The sequence below is a fragment of the Drosophila mojavensis genome, unplaced genomic scaffold, assembly GCF_018153725.1.
Source record: "Drosophila mojavensis isolate 15081-1352.22 unplaced genomic scaffold, ASM1815372v1 contig_136, whole genome shotgun sequence".
Taxonomy (NCBI): Eukaryota; Metazoa; Arthropoda; class Insecta; order Diptera; family Drosophilidae; genus Drosophila; species Drosophila mojavensis.
The window spans coordinates 196049-215869 of record NW_025318667.1 but is presented as its reverse complement, the minus strand read 5'-3'; the positions used below and the strand labels follow the sequence as shown (position 1 = coordinate 215869).

At 39.1% G+C, this 19821-nt stretch overlaps 1 protein-coding gene across 6 annotated transcripts in view; it reads left to right on the top strand.

Moving 5' to 3' along the window:
* The window catches only part of LOC6585742 (broad-complex core protein isoforms 1/2/3/4/5), a 58549-nt gene that overhangs the window by 20661 nt on the left and 18067 nt on the right, over positions 1–19821 (top strand). For 3 of the 6 annotated variants that reach the window (XM_044011651.1, XM_044011654.1, XM_044011649.1), the window contains exons 2-7: positions 1410–2138; positions 6820–7008; positions 7072–7498; positions 7660–7978; positions 8166–8308; positions 8389–8439. In XM_044011651.1, coding sequence (XP_043867586.1) covers positions 1953–2138; positions 6820–7008; positions 7072–7498; positions 7660–7978; positions 8166–8308; positions 8389–8439 — 1315 coding nt within the window. In that variant the 5' untranslated portion in view covers positions 1410–1952. Of the gene's footprint in view, positions 1–1409; positions 2139–6819; positions 7009–7071; positions 7499–7659; positions 7979–8165; positions 8309–8388; positions 8440–16776; positions 19333–19821 lie in introns of those variants that run through there. The other 3 variants (XM_044011652.1, XM_044011650.1, XM_044011653.1) reach the window with 3 other exon arrangements.

Genomic DNA, 19821 nt, shown 5'->3' with positions numbered 1-19821 from the left:
TATCGCACTGAACATACACATACATGTGTATGCATATGTATGTGTATGTATGTGTGCACATGCCTAGCGAGAGAAAGATCGAGCGAGTGAGCGGGCGAGCGAGCAAGAAGGAGAAGCATAACTATCCTTTGCTAATTGAGACAAAGACAATGACGAACGCAAAGAGAAAAAGAAACAGATCAAGCAGCAGAAGCCCGAAAAAACGAAATGCGAAATGCGAAGTGCGAAAAGCAAAAAGCGAAAAGCACATCGAAATTTGTGCACTACAAGTGTTTTAGTTATTTGCGATGCGTTTGCTAAATTTTTACCGCTTGGGTGCTTTTTCGTTGTTGTTGCTGCCGTTGCCGTTGCCGTTGCTGTTATTATTGTTATTGTTGTTGTTTCTTTTGCAGTCGTTATGAGTGAAAAGAAAACATACAAAATTAAATTGTACTCGTTTTAATTGCATTTTGTCTCTTTCGCTGCTGTCGCGTCTTCTTCATTTGCTTGGTTAGTTTTTTATGGATTGTTCTTTGATTTGGTTTTTTATTTTGCTTCATTTTTGTTTCTATGTCACACAAATTGTCGCCGTGGTTTGGATAAATTTTTAAAGTGCATTTGTTAACAATTTTCGAACATTTTTGCAAAATGTTGCATTTGTTGCACTTTGCCGCAGCGTAAAATATTAAACAAGCAGCAAAAAAGCTTACCCCATCTCTCACTCTCTCTCTCTCTCCCTCTCGCGCACGATTGCCGGCAAATGAGAATGCCGCTATGTGTGTGCGAGTGTGAGGGAAAGACAAAATCAACGAATGCGCAAAAATACAGTTTTGGCTATCAAAACAAGTCAAACGAGTTGTATATAGAATAATATAATTAACTTATACTTTTGACACTAAAATTTATGCGATTTAATCACAATTATAATGCTTAGACAATGTAAATATAAATTGTCGATTCGAATAATGAAAAACAAATTCAGGAAAAATAAACACAAATTCATAAAAATCCGAAAAAATAATTAAACTCTTAATATGTATATTATATATTATATATAAATATAAGAAGTGCAGATAAAAGTAGGGAAAAGTGATATAAATAATTTTAAAGCTTGCTCAAGCTAAAATTTATAAATACTGATGATAAATATTAATAATACAATATCAAATTAGTAGTATAAGATAATGTAGATTATAATTTACTTAACTATATATGCTATAAACAAACACAAAATTTAAATACAAATATCACAAATAGAGAAATAAATATTAAAACTGTTTATTTAAAGAAAGAAAAAAAAAAAAAAAAAACAATAAATAAATGAAATACATATACATATATAGATTTATAGCTTAATGACTTTTGCAATCCAAGTGAATTACTAATTTAACTCTCTTTCTCTCTCTCTCCCTGTCTTTGTCTATTTGCAGTTAATTAATTATTAGTGAAATAGTCAAAGTGATCATCATCAGCAACAGCATTAGCATCAGCATTAGCATCAGCATTATCATCGTTGGATTCGACAAAGGGAACAACAACAACAACAACAACAGCAACAACAACTGCAAATCCGCTAAGCAGTGCATGCGTGCGTGTGTCTGCGTGCGTGTATGTGTGCGCATGTGAGCAGCAAACGCAGCAGCAGCAGCAGCAGCAGCGAGCACAAAACTTTTTTTCCCTCGGTGCAATAAAAAGCCGCCAAAATACGCAAAAAGGTGACCACGAAGAAAGCCAGCGTTGTTTCCACAGTTGACGAAGATAACAACAACACCAACAACAACAATAACAATAGCAACAACTACAACTACAACAACGCTAGGCAGCTGAAAACAGCAACAACAACAACAACCATAACAACAACTAGAACCCCAACTCCGATTGCAACAACAGGCACAGCCACGGCTACAGTCGAGCTGAATAACCGTTACACAGCAGCAATTGAAGAGGAAGAGGAAGAAGACGAACAAATCAACATGGACGAAACACAGCATTTCTGTCTGCGATGGAACAACTATCAGAGCAGCATCACATCGGCATTCGAGAATCTTCGCGACGACGAGGACTTCGTCGACGTGACGCTCGCCTGCGAGGGACGGAGCATAAAAGCCCATCGCGTCGTCCTCTCCGCATGCAGCCCCTACTTCCGCGATCTGCTGAAGGTGAGTTGGCATCCATTTCGAATAGTCCGATAATATTTGCAGTGAAGATCACTCTTGGGAGGGAATCCGAGCCACTATACATACGCACATACGCACATACATACAGACATACGTATTTGTATAGGCCCGAAATGGGAGACTAAAACTTCCACAAAGTTTTTCACAACTTTGAACGGGTTCGAACATCCCACATAAAGATAAGCAAATATATCTAACTGATTCGAGTCCATTGTAACTGTGAGATGAATTGCACTTGGCCCTCTACATATGCATGTATGTATGTGAGTAACATATTTAGCTAGATTGAATGGCAATAGATCATTGAATTGTGATACCATGAGGAGAGCATTTCAGTTCCAGTTGGAGTTGTGGCCAAGAAAGTTGAACAGTTTTCCATTCTAGTCCTTCTATGGGAATGTGTTGATCCTTTGACCTTACCTTGGCTCCACCATAGAGCTGTTCAGCTAGCTGGAGATCTGTCAGCACTGCAAGCGTATATACATATGTATGCATGTATGCACACATACACACATACATACGTATACAGTAGCAGAGATATATACCCAGGCTTTGCTATGATTATGTTTCTTCTCCATCTTCATTTCTTTTTCAATTCGTGCACAGCCTTCTTTAGCATATCGTTGCTTGGGGTGTCGTGGGGCGAGATCTTTTTGGATCTGCTACCAAAGTCTTAGTTTCTTTCTTTTTTTGCTTATTGCATTTCGCAACTCGAAATACATTTTGCTGACCTACTTAGCTCAGACAAGAAGCAAGATAAGGAGCGGCGAGAGAGATAGAGAGAGAGAGAGCACATGTGCCTCAGCTGTCTGTTGAATACATCCTGATTCACATATAAGTATATAGATATATGTATATTATTACAGTGCATATATGTACATATACATATATATGTATATATTACTCATACGCAGCGTTGATCAAATGAATCCATGCGCTCGCGCCTGTCGCTGCTGCGGCCCAGTTTTAATGGCAGCCTAATTAATAAAACGATGGCTACACATGCACACACACAAAGAGTGTGTGTGAGAGAGAGAGCGAGGGACAGAGAGAGAGAGGAGAGTCAGTTGACTTTTGTCTGCCTGCAAATGTTGCAAGCATTTTGTTTGCTTGCAACGTTTCGTGCGCGTGGTGTAAACAGTTAGGGAAAAAGTTCTTAGCTGTGCATTTCGCTAAAAAATATGATGGCAGCTAGTTAGCGGGGGGCGTGGCTCGGGGGCTGCCGTCTTCTGTTTGGATTTTAATTTATTTAGTTGCGCAACAACTATAACAACTATAAGTATAACAGGCAACAATTGCAACAACTAGAAGAAGAAGACGAGGAAGAGACGACAGCACGCCAAATGTCGGCAATTGCCTGCAACATTATGGGCCATGAGGTACAGTCGAGGCCAGCGCAAAAAGTTCCGCCTGCAACTGCCTTAAAGCGGGCCATTATTTGAGTAACATGTGACTGGACCACGAGGCACTGCCCAAGCGGAGCTCGTCTAACGAGATCCCGAGATCCTGAGATCCTGAAATCCTGAGATCCCGAGATCCTGAAGTCCTGAGACTGGGGAACAGAACGGAGGCAACAGTGCAGTCGAAACTGGCCACGCCCCCTGGCGCCATCCATTCAGATCTCGCTCGATCTATCGAGAGAGAGAATGCTAGTCCGGGCACTCTCCATCCTGGAGGGATGCCATGCATCAGTGCAGTGTAGTAGAGTGCTGCTGTGTCCTGCTGGGTATGTGCTAGTCGTGCATGCCCAACTGGAGCAGTCGTGCATGTTTTTATTATGACATTAAAATTATGGAAGTCGTTGCCTCGTTTACCTGTCCGCCAAAACAAAAAAATTTGCGACTGCATTGAAAATATTTGCACGCAATTGCGGTTTTTAGCAGGCCTCGAGACTTGCTTACCCCTTGAGCCCCCAGCCCGCTTTCCCTTCTCTCCTTTGCAATTGCCAGCCAAAAACTTTGCCATTTGCATTGTTTGAGCTGTCATTGGGGTCGGAGCTGGGGGCTTGGGGCTTGGGGCTTGGACTGTTGGGTTAGCGAATTGGTTAGTGGATTGATTAGTGGTTGTGGTTAGAGGAAAAGCCTTTGCCTTGCCTTTGCCTCTGCCTTCAGCTCCAGCTCTGGCATTGCAGCTGAAATTATATAAATTACAAACTTCTCAGTTCTTAGTTTTGCTGCTCGGCTTGGTAAATATTCGCTTGCGACGTGATTTGTTAACATGATAGAAAACTTTGAGTTGTGTACATTTTTTTAGACGCAGCCAGACAAATGAACAACACAAACTGAAAGCGAGACAGAGAGAGAGAGAGAGAGAGAGGAGAGAGGGAAAGGGAGAAATGGGCGATTCGGTTCTTTTGGTGCTTTTAGGCACCGGCCTTTGCTAATGGTTGGCGGCTTTGCCTTACAGCTGACAATACGTCAACCGTTTCGCGTATATATGTATGTATGTATGTGTGTGTGTCGTGGCATATTGTGTATACGACACGGTGTACCCCGAGCTGTAGCTTTACAAGCTGTCCGGCCAATAAATTCCGCCGAAACTTTTAGCCAAATGCTGAAACTACGGCTATGATAATGAAGCACAACAACAAGAACAGACAAATAGACAAACAGGCGGACGGACAGACGAACGGACGGACGGACAGGCAGACAGACAGGCAACTGAAAGTCGTCATTTAATTTGTTAAAAAGGCCAACTAAATTCGCAGCAAACTGCAACTGCAACAATGCCAAGAACGAGGGAACAGAAAAAAGCGACAGAAGAAGAGCTGGAGGGGGAGGAGCAGCAGGAAGGGGGAGACGAAGAAAATGCTAAAATAATTATATACCAAGAAATTAGTACAAAAACTTTGTTGGCAGTGCAACAATACGAGTCAGCCAGAAGTTTGTAAATTCAATTTGAAATACATACAACAACAACAACGTAAACAACAGCAACAAAGACACAAACAGACATGCTATAGCTAAAGTCCAGCCTTTGCTTGAGTCCGGCTCCGGTTTGGCGACACTTTGCCACTTTGCTCTCTGTCTATCTCTCTCTTGCTTGCTGCTTCTCTCTCTCTCTCTCTCTTTCTGTCTCTCTCTCTCCCTGCATCTGTCTTTGTCTCTCTCTTGATCTCTTGCTGGCGTCGCCTTGTGCCTATGCATAAATATTTAATTAACTGCAGCGCATTATTTTAATTAGGTGTAAAACTGCAAAGCAGACACACAACAACAACAACAAGAGCAGAAACAACAACAACACACAATGAAGCACTCTCAGTGGGAAGGGGCGTTGGGTCCGAAACGGGGCGTGAGTTAAGCGCTTCTAAAAGCATTTTGGCTTTTGTTCAACTGTGAATTGTGAACTGTTAACTGCAAAACAGTTAACTGAAAACTGTCTGCTGCCACGCCCATTTAGCAAAGACACTCAATTTGCATTTGGTACACGACGACTCGTTCGCCTCCTTTCTCTCTCGTCCATTGGCCTTAGCTGTTTCTCTTCTCTATGGCATATCACGTGTCTCCAAAAAAGGTTTCTCTAAGCGAGATTGCTCCCTTTGCCGCTTTCTCTGTGGCAAACCTTTCTAGATCGCAGATCCTTCACGAGAGTAAAGTACTCTATCTCTCTCTCTCCCTCTTTATCTCGTTCTCTCTCTCGCCTGCTATTTGCTAATAGCTTTTGTTTGTCTGTCTCCATCTCTACATCCACCTCCATCTCGCTCCCTCTTTCTTTCTCTATCTGTTGTTTCTGGGTTTCTCCCTTTGGCATAAACTTGTTGTAGGTGCTCGTTTGGGATGTGACGATCACTTGATCGCCGCCGTCTTGACCTCAATTTCACAATCTGTCTCTGCCTCTGCCTCTGCCTCTGCCGTTGCCTTTGCCTCTGCCTCTGCCTCTGCCTCTGTTTGTGTATCTTGCTTACATACAGGCACCTATATACGTATACGAATACATATGTATAGCGAATGTGAAAATAAATTGCGATATAGTAAACAAGAGAGAGCAAAATGGAGATAAAGCCAGCAAGAAGCGAGACGGAGACAGAGTGATGGAAGCAGAGACAAAGCATGTAAAGTCAAGGCAGACGCTGGTATATAGGATCGTGCCTGATGCTGGGGCCTGGGATGGTGTTGGGGCTGGGGCTGGGACTGGCATAGGGACTGCAACTGGAATTGCAACTGCAGCTGCAACTGGTACTGGAGGCGCGCAATGCGTGCAATCGAAATAATAACAGCGACGCCGTAACTTGACCCAATTTTGGGGCCCTTTGTTGGCTTTTGCCATTCGGATGATAAAGTGAAATTTACACACAGCTGTAGATTGGCGTCGTATGAGGTAAGGGGGGAAGGCTGAGGGATGAGGTATGAGGAAAGTGGGGCCAACTTGAAGCAGTTGGCATGCATGTGTGTGCCAGAGGGAAGAAGAAAGATAGGCAGAGCAGAAGCAGAAGCAGAAGCAGAAGTAGAAGAAGAAGAAGGCAGATACAGAGATAGAGACAGAGACTGCGACAGAGATAGAGATAGAGATAGAGATAGAGACAGAGACTGAGACAGAGATAGAGATAGAGATAGAGCCAGCACACACTCGGGTTGCAGCTCGTTCGACATTGAGCCAATGGCCGAAGGTCATCGCAGCCAACTGACTTGATCTAAACGCGCACTCCCGCTTTGTTTCGCCACAGAGCACACCCTGCAAACACCCGGTCATCCTGCTGCAAGATGTCAATTTCATGGATCTGCACTCGCTGGTGGAGTTCATATACCACGGCGAGGTGAACGTGCACCAGAAGTCGCTGCAGTCGTTCTTGAAGACCGCCGAGGTGCTGCGCGTCTCGGGCCTAACACAGCAGCAGGCCGAGGACACGCACAGCGTAAGTACAGTGGCGCCCGCCCCCCGTATGGGCTCAGCTCACTCTCTCTGTCCCTCTCTGCAGCACTTGGCACAGATACAGAACCTGGCCAATGCGGGCATACGCACGCCGCTCAACTCACATCCACACCATGGCTCGTCGTTGCACGATGAGGGGGCTGCCACACTGTTTAGCAGTCGCCAGGTTGGCGGCTCGCCGCCGCCGCCTCCGCCGCCGCAGCAGCTGCCGCAGCACATCAACAACAATCTGCTGAAGCGCATGGCCATGATGCACCACAGCGGCGGCGTCGTCGACGAGACCACATCGCACGCCCTCAAGCGCTTGCGCAGCGCCGACAACAACAACGGCCTCTCTGCCAGCAGCAACAACAACGGCAGCCCCGATCTGCAGATGCATGCGCGCAGCGCCTCGCCCCAGCTGACGCCGGCCGACTTTAGCACGATCAAGCACCACAACAACAACAACACGCCGCCGCTCAAGGAGGAGAAGCGTAAGTACAGCACTTAGATAGAGAGAGAGAGAGAGAGAAAGTGCGCGAGGGAGATAGAGAGAGAGAGAGAGTGGGAGAGACAGCGATGGCTGACTCACTTCTCTCACTTTCGTACTCTCGCACTTTCGCATCTTTCCAACTTTCCCGCTCTCTCACTATAGGCAATCGCTCCACAGGCAATGGCAACTCGGGCAACGGCAACGGCAACAACAACAACGGCAACAACAACAACAACGGCAATGGCAATGGCAACGGCAACGGCAATGGCAACGGCATCTCCATCAGCGAGAAGCTCGGCAGTATGACGCCCTCGCCGCTGGCACGCGGTGTCGAGGATGTCAAGTCGGAGCCCATGGAGCTGGTCTGCTCGAACAACAACAATGCCAACGCCAACGTCAACGATGAGCACAGCAACGACTCCACAGGCGAGCACGACGCCAATCGCTCCAGCAGCGGCGACGGCGGCAAAGGCTCCTTGAGGTAACTACTAACAAAATGTGCAAATATAGAACTGTAGAACCCATGGAGTACCTATATACATATATATGTATATTAGCCCCCAGTCAGGCTGGGCAATGCTGAGTCCAGTCCAGTCGGTCCTATGTAGAAGTGGCTTAGCATACGCCTAATTGTTTGTTCTTTGTTTCTTCTCTCTTTCCATCGATAGCTCTGGCAATGACGATGAGATCAACGACAACCTAGCCACCCATCATGCCGCACAGCCCTACATTATGTCGCCGGCCGAGAGCAAATTGTTTCCAGGTCCATTCAATTTTCCGATTAGCAATCTCGATCCCTCAGCCTTGATTGGTGCGTAATACATCGATGCGTTTCTCTTTGCAGTCTGACTAATCTTCTCCTCTTCTTCTTTTCATTTCTCTACCGATCAGGCCTCAATACCCAGCTACAACAATCTGGTGAACTCGCTGTCTCTCCACAAGGTGAGTCCGAGCATTTCTCTATTTACTCTATTGTTTCGCTCTATTTGCGCTCAAAAGCTCATTATTACATTTTTTACATCAAATGCAAATATACCAAAATATAAAAAAAAAAAACCCAGAATCAAAAAAAAAAAAAAAAAAAAGAGAAGAAAAACAATATTTTTTACGAAAAGGAATTAATAGAAATCCGAATATTTTAACGTTGAAGAAATGTGTCTGTATCATTTGTTTTACTTGAAAAAAAAAAAAAAATACTTACATCCGTACATGCATATAAATCGGCTATATATGTGTGTGTTAACTACAATTTGATTTAACTTTTGATTTATTTAAACACACCGAGAACACACGAACACGAATATATATATATTTGATTATATTTATCCATTCCATTCGATTTGATTTCAAAGTAAACCAACACACTAAACGTCCCCACTCAAGGGCGGCCCAGGGTATTACGAAGTACAGCTGCCTGTTGCTGTTGCAGCTGGGCCGCTTTTCACGTGGACTTTTCATAATTGAGTTATATATTTTTTTTATTAGAATTGCAAAAACACGTAAAAGTCAACACAAAAGTAAAAACTAGTTTTTTTTTTTATTTTTTTTAATTACATTTTTGTTTTGTTTTTTTTTCTTTCCTTTGCATCTTCAAGTCAAATCGAAAAAGTGTACAAATTTGTTTCTTATTTGATTGTTTCGATGGTAAATGTTTTCATTTTCGTAATACAAATAAATAAGCAAAACATTAACGTAGAGCAACTGCGAAAACATACATATGAGGCAGAAGAAGATGAAGAAGAAGAACAAACGGCAGTCAGGCGTCTATCAAACATATGTATAACAAATGGCCAATGCTTATGTTGACGATAATGATCGCTAACGGTCGATGCAAATGATCATTCAGTTGAGATAGTGCCGAGCAAATCCAAGTCCAATACTCGTCTACGCATTAAAAACGGCTTAGAACACTGAACCTTCAACCCCCAGTAAAAAGCGCCAGACCCAAAAAATGCCTAAAGAAATTAGCTAATAACATGTGTGTGTGTATGTGTGTGTGTGTGTGTGTGTGTGTGTGTGTGTGTGTGTGAATACATTAAACTAATTAAGTGAACGAATGAGCATCCGAAGCATCAAGAGTGTTTAGCAAAATAGTGTGTGTGTGTGTGTGAGTGCGTGGCGGTAAATTTTAATTGCCTCTGTTATCCTGAGGTTAGGCCACAACAATTTGCCACGCCCCCTGCCACCATGCCCAGCAACACCTCCAGCCGTCTAACTGTAAAATGTGTTCGTAAAAGCTTTGCGGCTTTGCGGCCGCCTCCCCCCTCCCCCCCAGGAGAAACACAGCAACAAACACCAACTCCAACTCCAACCAACGAGCCGACTGACGAACGAGCCAACAACAAACATGCGTACACATACCGTGGTGTTAGAGTTAGAAATGTTGAAGCTCATTATATGCCGTATATATAATATAGATATATTCTAATATCTGGTTGGCGAATACATTGTAGAGACACTGTATACGGCTAAGTGTGATGCTAGACAGTTCATGAAACTGTGGAGGAGCAAGGGAATGAGGGACTAGGGAAAAACTAGGATAAATTTGGGAGGTGTCGACTAGCTAATTAGGTCTGGGATTGCGATGATTGGGGGCCTGGTTCAGTGTTCGGGCTGCTTTTATTGCCTTTGTGAAGAGAAGTGTGTTTTTTTTTGTGTCTTCGAGATTTCTAGTTCATTTGGCTTACTTCATGTCCACACATGTCAAATCAGTATCAGTATCAGCGATAAACGATAAATTTTATATGATATATGATATACGATATACGATATACGCTATTCTCGATATATGTCATCAAATAACATCGCTCTATTCTCTCTCTCACACATTCGCACACACAGACACACTCTATATTTCCCTCTCACTCTTTCTCTCTGTCTTGCAATCACACAATTCGCCAAACGTATATCGACATTGAAATTTCAGTGAATTCCAATTGGATATCTAATTAGATCTAGTCAGCTAAGCTAAGCATCGGCTAAAAGTTAAGCAGGAAATATAAGTGTATGTTCCTTACATGTTTGTTTTCTCAGCATTTGTCATTTTGTTCACTTTTAATGAGTCTATTTCTTTGTTTCACGTTTTACGTTTCACGTTTTACGTTTTACGTTTCACGTTTTACGTTCCTTTTCCATCGTTTATTTGTGTGCTAATTTTGTATTCGTATTTAAACGCAATAATAAACCAACTGCATATCACAGAGCTATACTCTACTACACATACATACATACACACACACATACACACATACCTTCAATGATACATATACCTACACTTGCCAACATACATACAAACATACATATATATACATATTTAGTTGTATACTTAATGCGAAATGAAAAGAATGATTTATTTCTATTGTTTACTTGATCTTTTAGTTTCGGTTTGCATTTTTGTTTCCGTTAGCCACTTGACAATATACTTAGTAGATTTGAATAGGCTTCTTCGTTAATGTTGTGGATTACAGCATCTATAGGAAATCAAGGATAGACAGATGAGGAGATAGAGGGGTAGGGATACATAAATAGATAGGGATAAATTGAGAAAAAGATCTGAAGTGTTAGGGACCGAGATTGGATAGACGGTAGAGTTATTTATTTAGCGTTACATTACTATTGTTGTTGTACAATTGATTTTGTTGATTTCAGTGCAATTCGATTTCCTTTTTTCTGTTTCATTCACACGACAACAACAACAACACTAAACATCATATTTTTGCAATCCATTTGATTTGGTGTCCACCCACATTTTTGTGTTTAGTTTTTTCTTTACCGTTATGTTTTATTGTAAAATGCAACCGCATTATAAGATCGATCGAATATATATATATACATAAATACTTATATATATTATGTATTGAAATTTTTAAATTTACTTTTGTACGTCGTCGTGCTTGTGTCTAAAACTAAGTATACCACAATTCTCCAAAGCCAAACCTCCTGCGCCCCCTCCCCCGTAACTCCCCCCCTAACAGATATGATCCGTATATATTTACAACAGCAAAAGCAAAAGAAAAGCTTCAATTCAATTATATGTATTTGCATTGAAAACTAATCCTTTTAAATCATAAACCAAAATGAAAAAAAAAAAAAACAAAAAACAAAAACAAAAATACAATTATATTAAAAATCTATATACATATATATAAATTGCAACTTTATTTTTAATGTGTCTTTCGTTGAATTATTTCAATAATTTCAAATTTTTTGTTTCGATTCGTTTTCAAATATGGCTTCAAAATTGTCGAACAACAAAATTTTCACCCTGAATGAGTGAGATGCGAAAAGCGAAACAAACAACAAATACATACATACGCACACACACACACTCATGCATACATGCAGATCGAGAGTGTATTTATATATAATATACGTTTGTGTGTGGGTGTATGTGTGTGTGTGTGTGTGTGTGTTGTCTCCCCTTTATGAACATATATGTATTCATCCTTGACATTCGTCCATTGGCATAACAAATATGTATGTACACACACACACACAGACACAGACACACACATATACCCACAACAACTCCTATATACATACATATGTATGTATGCCTTATATACATGTAATTACAACAATATTTGGTCTATCTCCCCTCACGCCACCCCCCTTTACCCGCCTTCACCCAAAATTTAAAGCTTGAGAATTCGCTAAGTACAAATACAGAAGCGCACACAGACTACGCCAGAATGTTCGCATTTGTTGTGTGGCAGGCAGCCCAATTGGCTAATCGTTTATGAAGTCGAATGTTCCAATTGCCGTATACACAAATACTAAAGCTCATACACGCCCACCCACACCTACTCGCCCCTTGCCGTAGAGGAGCAATTCAATTGGCTAATCGAATTGTTGCATTGTTATCTGTAGATTTGTGGCAAATCAAATGTTTTAGCTTGAACAAGGAAACAGGAATGGGAGGAGAGTCGAATCCTTAGCTGAAACAACAATAAAATTGGCATTTGTATACATATGTGTAGGCTATAGCCATTCCGACCAGATCAGCTCAGATCGTACGACATATGGTACACATATGTAGCTGTTAGCACTGCTACACACACACATATACATATATAGATTTATATCTGTGTGTATTTGTATTCGGCAGCAGCTATGTATGTTTGTGTGTATGTGAAGAGATCTATGCTGTAGCAAACGCAACTACACACACACACACACACTCACATACAAACATACACACACATACACTGAAGCGCATACACGTATAATTGGTGAATAATTCGTATATAGTTGAGCAGACAACAACAGAAACACACACACACACTCGCTCGCACACACGCTCACAAAATGGTCTTGGTCTACCACACGCACAATCGAAAACTCCCTTTATATATTATCTACATACACGCATATATGTATGTATATGTATACATGATAAGACAGGTTTAAGCATCCTTCAAGTGTTACGGTTATTAGCGATTGCGAGAGGCCTAGAAACTAAACCGTTTCGAACCATCAAATACAAATTTAGTAGGCGCTCGACATCACTTCTAATGCACACATGCATACCATGCCATACCATACCATACCATACCATACCATACCATACCATACCATACATACATACATACATGCATTCACACATACACATACATACATACATCTAATAATACCCAGCAGCAAAACTAACCATATGATGATAACTAATATGCCTATATACATATGTATATGTATATGTATATAAATATATATACATGTATATTTATACCTACTTTCCAAATAATACTAAAAAAATTTAACCCTCCTACAACAACAACAACAATCATAACAACAACAAAAACGATAACGAAATTATGTTTAGAGAATATCAAAGAATACCACAACAAAAACACTAGCAACAAAAACTATCGAAATTATTAAGAATAAAGAACGCATACGAATTCATTACACAAATACAAAATAATTACAACAACAATTACAATTAAGTAGCTTAATTACTTTTTTTTAAAGTGTTTTTCTAAAAAACTTATATTAATTGTGCTTTAAATACACACATACACACACAAGCAAACAGATTTAAGTTAACACAAATACAAACACATATATACATATATATAAAGCTTTACGTATATAAAAAAAATTGTTGAATGAATCGCTTTAAAATTACGCTCCTTCTGTATATATATAAATATATATATATATGTATATGTATATTTGTCGCTGTTTCCTTTAAAATTACGATTGATCCACACACATACACATACAAATATATATACAAATACAATTAAAGCTTAGAATTTAGTTTAATTTAGTTCGCAAATCGAAATTAACTAATTTTAAGTTTATAAATTGGTGATAACTAAGCAAAAATATAAAATAAAAATTGTAAATTATTCAAGTTAAGTTTTAAGCACACACAACAAGACCACATGTCATCGAATTGAGAGTAATCGATTCGACTATTCGATAATAATAAACCAATAAATTGATATGATATGCATTGACTCGTATCCCATATAACATAAAAAAATCAATCCCAAACTTGACTTGCACAGCATTTGGTACAATTGAACAAATGATTAATCGACTAATCGAAAGAAAAAATACATAAAATAATCGAAAAATAATTGACTCGTATCTCGTATAACCCAAAACGAATTACAGCTAAAACTTCCAACGGAATCATCGAATAATCGAGTTAATTAGTATGGATGATTTGATATGTACATAATTTAATCGACAAATCGTCGGCGATCCCCTGCAATAGAAAAATTGATTAATCGAATAATCAATAAATCGAAAGATCAAATGAATTGATGTGAATAATTTAAATTGCAGGCACATCAATCGATACGCATTGTACTGCAGCACTTCCAATCGAGCCGTCTATTAATCGAGTAATCGATCTTATAATCGAATAACCTCATTTCATAATTCGAAGGAATTAGCTTCCTGAATACTCTACTTCTATTGTTCAGTTTTCTGTTTTCTCTTGAGGCCAGCCCTTTACATTGTTTATGGAATTCTGCTGCTAATTTCATAAATTCCAGCTACTTTCCTTGCAATTTGCCAAACTAGCAATGTCGCAGCATAACAACGGTAACTACTACATTGATAAATGCTAAATGAAACACCAACTTGGTGATAAATTAGAAGCCAGCAGCCAAAACAACCAGCAACAACAACCAACACCCATTCTCCCCATATAAAAGTCCACCATCTCCAGACACGATACTAAACCACTCCAAAAGAAGAATACAAGATTAAATCAATATAAAAACTTATAAAAATAAAAATAAATAAATCCGGCATTTGTGTAGAAAACAACTACAGCAACAACAACAACAACAACAACAACAACATTTAATGCACAGATACTCAACAACAAATTAAAATGAAAGAAAATTGCTAACTTGAAACATGCAATGGCTCCAAATAACGATGAATTACGTCGATGTCGATTGCTAATAATGAGTGACAGGAATATATTTGGAAATGGTTAATTTTTAGTCCTTTATTTAAGTGGCACACACACATACATGTACACACAAACACACACCCACACACAAACATCTACACATCCGAAACGAAACGAAAGCAAAGAAACAAACCTGAAAATTTGAATGCAACAAGCAAACAAACACACGCAGAAACAAACAACACACACACAAACAGCAACAGCAGGAACAAGATTGAAGCTAAGAACTATTATGGTGATGGTGTTTAACACACACAAACACACACACACACAGCTACACGTATACACACAGGCAACCACACACACACACATACACGCAGACTCAACGATACAAGAAACTGCAGCGAGAAAACGAAAGTTTTACCTCCTCACGTTTGATTTGCTACTCTTCCTGCTCTGTGTAACAGTCACGACTACATCAAACAAGCAGCAACAACAATCACAACAACCACAGCAGCAACGATAATGCAAAGAAACCCCAGACCCTAAACTCCACTTCCCCCTCTGCCTAACCAGGAACCGAAAGATAATTGAAAAAGTAAAGACAATGGAAATACAGATTTCAAATAGCACACTTTTATTTGATTGGCTCGTGATACGTGACACGTGACTCGTGATTTGTGATTCGTGATTCGTGACTTGTGACTGCGTTTTGAACTAAGATTCCGTATAACTCGAACCCTATATCTAAGACTGAAACCCGTGACTCGCGACTGTGACTGCGACTGTGACTGTGACTGTGACTGTGACTGTGACTGTGACTGTGATTGTGACTGTGACCGTGACTGAAGGCGATTTCTCAGCAGACGACTTGAATTCAGAATCAGATACAGTTTAGGATTAGTTAAGTCATTGATTGACCCGTGTTCCGTTACTCGTGATTCTTGACTGTGACTGATCCCTAGCTAGTAGCAATATTACAGCTTGATTCAGCTATACGAGAGATTCAGATTTCGACAAATGTGATTGATTGCGACTTATGACCCGCGACTTATGACTCGAGACTTCTGAATCGTGACCCATGACTGTGAGTGTCAGTATATGCCATCTAGATAACTTTTCTTAGCTTCGAGCTGCATTGAAATTGAACAATCAAAGAAGAAATTAATTTATCCACTAGCTAAAGTGTCAAAAACAAAATTCTTCTTCTTCTTAAAGAAGAAGAACAAATACACCCACACACACATACATGTAAACAAATCGTTCTCTGTCTCTCTCACTCTCTGTCTGTCCCACCAATTGATGTGGGAACAGGCAGATGAGAGCATTTTCAACTTCTTTGACCCCCCAAAAATCATCCGATGCAAAAACAACCAAACCAAAAGAAAAAAAAACAGTAAACAAAAATAAATCAAAAATCAAAACAAATACCACAAAATTTGATACGTACATAGGCTAAATTGGTAAATTGTATTATATATATATACAAATATATATATATATTAATATACTAATTATATCAAATAAATCCAAAGTTAAATTGAAATTCCAAAGAAAAATTAAGAAACGTTAGAGTATGGGAAGCAATATATATTTAAAATTAAAATTAAACTAAATACAAAAAAGGAAACATATATATGCACAATTATATATACATATGCTTATGTATATATAAGGGTATACATATGTACTTAGAAATTATATTTGATGAAAAAAATGCTTTGCGAATTATTAATGATAATTTTTCAAAAAAATCAAAAAAAAAAAGAAAAAAAAAAGAAAAAGCTAAAACAATTCGAAAAAATTATAAGAAAAATCTAAAATAATAAAAAGAATAATTAAAATCGTTGTACTTGGGCTAATGCGACGTTTTCTGACTTTCTTTCCTACCTTGTCGTCAGGTCAACTGACGACAAATGCTACAACTTCTACAACAAACAACAACAACAACTATTACCTGTCATACTCTGAACAAACAAACAACAACAACAACTGCACAACAATCAAAACCACAACAACAACAACCAATCTAAATACAGCCATCACAAACGCCTCTGGCATATGTGGGCTAAATCTCTCCACATTCGCAGCCAATTGCAACAACAACAACAACAACAACAGTAACAATAACAACAACAATAACAGCAACAGCAACTGTGGCGGCAGCATAAGTCAACAGCAGCAGCAGCAGCAGCAGCAGCAGCAACAACAGCAACAGCAGCAACAACAGCAACAACAACAACAACAGCAGCAGCAGCAACAGCAACAACACCAGTTGAGCAATGTCGGCAGCCAGGTAACGAATGGTATGCTCACCTGTAGTCCACCGGCAACCGCACAGCAGCAAATGTTTGCGGCCGTTATGGCGAATATGGCAGCAACAGCGAATGCAACAGCAACGGCAGCAGCATCGGCCTCGGCCAGCGTCAGCGGCAACAGCTCGCTGAACAACAACAATTCCAATTTGAATACATCGGGCGGCAGTCTGAACGCGTCCAGCGGCGGTGATGACTTTCGCTGCAATCCGTGCAACAAGAACCTGAGCTCGCTAACGCGGCTCAAGCGGCACATCCAGAACGTGCACATGCGACCCACTAAGGAGCCCGTCTGCAACATCTGCAAGCGCGTCTACAGCTCCCTCAACAGTCTGCGCAATCACAAGAGCATCTACCATCGCAACCTCAAGCAGCCCAAGCAGGAGCCAGCCGGCGCAGCCAATCAGCAATCGGCCAACAGCTACTACCACCAGCAGTTGAATCACCATCATTCGTCCTCATAGAATTTCATGTACTTTGACTATCAGCAGGCGGATGCGAACTTTTGAAGCTGAGCTGAGGAGTGCATAGCAGCGTGCATACATATGCATACATACATACATACATACATGTGCACATGCGGACATGTATGTGTGGGGAAAGAGCAAGAGAGTAAAGAAAATCTTTGTTAAGTTTGTGAAAATGCGAGTTCAATTTGCAAATGAGTTTGACTCTTTTTATCATTATAATCAAATTATAACAACTTATATATACATACATACATGTCAATATACGTATGTAGACACATCTATACACAGATATGTGCATCAAAGCTGCCTATCGAGATGGATAAAAACAAGTCAAGATATTATTAAATATTGATATTTTATAAAAATTACAAGAATGAAGAAATCCAATAAGCCCTATCGCCTCGCCTACAAATCATGTGTATACCATCTAGATATGATCTAAAGATTAAGCTATTCTTCGTAGGTCTGGCTGATAATATCTATATATATCTATTCCTGTCTAAATAGCCAAATCATTTCTCACGAAACAAAAGTAAAACATTTTTAAGAAAAGCTACAAATTAAAGCATATGAGGATATAATGATATGATGAGGAAGCAAGTTACATAGATTTGATCGAGAATAAGGCTAAGTGCGCAGCACTGACCCTAACGCCTCTGTTGCTAAATTGTAGGCAGAGGTTAAAGAGCGGATAAGAACAGGTGTTGATTTGGGCAGCGCTAATATGCATGCATATATACAATATACACGCACACACTCACACGCACATGCCCGACATTTACAGAATAGTTGGATGGAAAGAGAGGGAATCGTAATTCTCTCTCTTGTTGCAACAAGCACTGCCTCTGTATCCACTCAATGTACACGCTGATGTATTTGTCCCGGGCAGAGGAAATAAATAATGAAATAAAAAAATAATTTCAGTCTAGGCTAGTAACACTTAGTTGCCTTTTGTAGCTTAAGCCGAAACAGATAACGTTAAATATGGAAGATATTGATAAAGATAAAGATGAAGATGCAGATTGAGATGAAGATACAAATACAGATACTGATACAGATTCATAGACATATATACATATGTAGATATGGCTGCAAGCAGCACTTGCTTTAAGCTATGCTCCAGTTATTATTCTATATATATAGCACTTCACATCAATTTTTGTCCATTTGTCTTGTTTATATATGTATATATACATATATATACATATACATGTATTGATTTGTAGTAAAGAGAAATGAAAAATTACAAAAGGTGCCGGTAGTGAATTCTTCAAAATGGCTTTAATAAAATTTAAAAAATTATATAAAAAGAAATATTAAAACAAATTACATGTTAGGAATACAAATACAGATACTAAGTAAATTAGTTAGGCCTAAGCAGCGCAAATCAAATCGCAGTTGTGCAAATTGTAGCCTTTAAATCTTTGTATACATCATTAAGACCAAGCTCATGATTTTTTTTTTCGTAATTGTTATACATAGCATAGACTTACATACAAGCGATACAATTGATATGTATTTATATAGATGATATATACATACACATATATATCAGGATTTAGCGACCGACCGAACGACCGACCAATGGAGCATGATGATTTACTATATATATATACATATACATACATATACACATATGTAGGGATATAAGCTAAGCACACACATACACACGTTCACATGTACATCCATATATATATATATATATATATATATATATATATATATATATATATATATATATATATATATATATATATATATATATATATATATATATATATATATATATATATATATATATATATATATAATATTTTATAGGTATAATTTAAACATTTTTATATAAAGAAATCGTATTACTATACAATTTTCATTATACATACATACATATGTACATGCATACATATATATGAAATCTGTTAACACGTAGGGTAAATTCTGTTTTTTTTTTTTCAATATACATATATTTTTTATATTAGTCTTAAGAGAATAAGAAAAAACTTGTAGATACATACATACATATACTTATACACACATACACATGCCCACATGTAATATGTTAACCGGATACTTTATGAGTGCACCTGTGTTCGTTAGACTTTATAAGTTTTTTTTTATTAGGTAAGACCCAATGCCTAAAGCAAATAAGTACACGTTCACA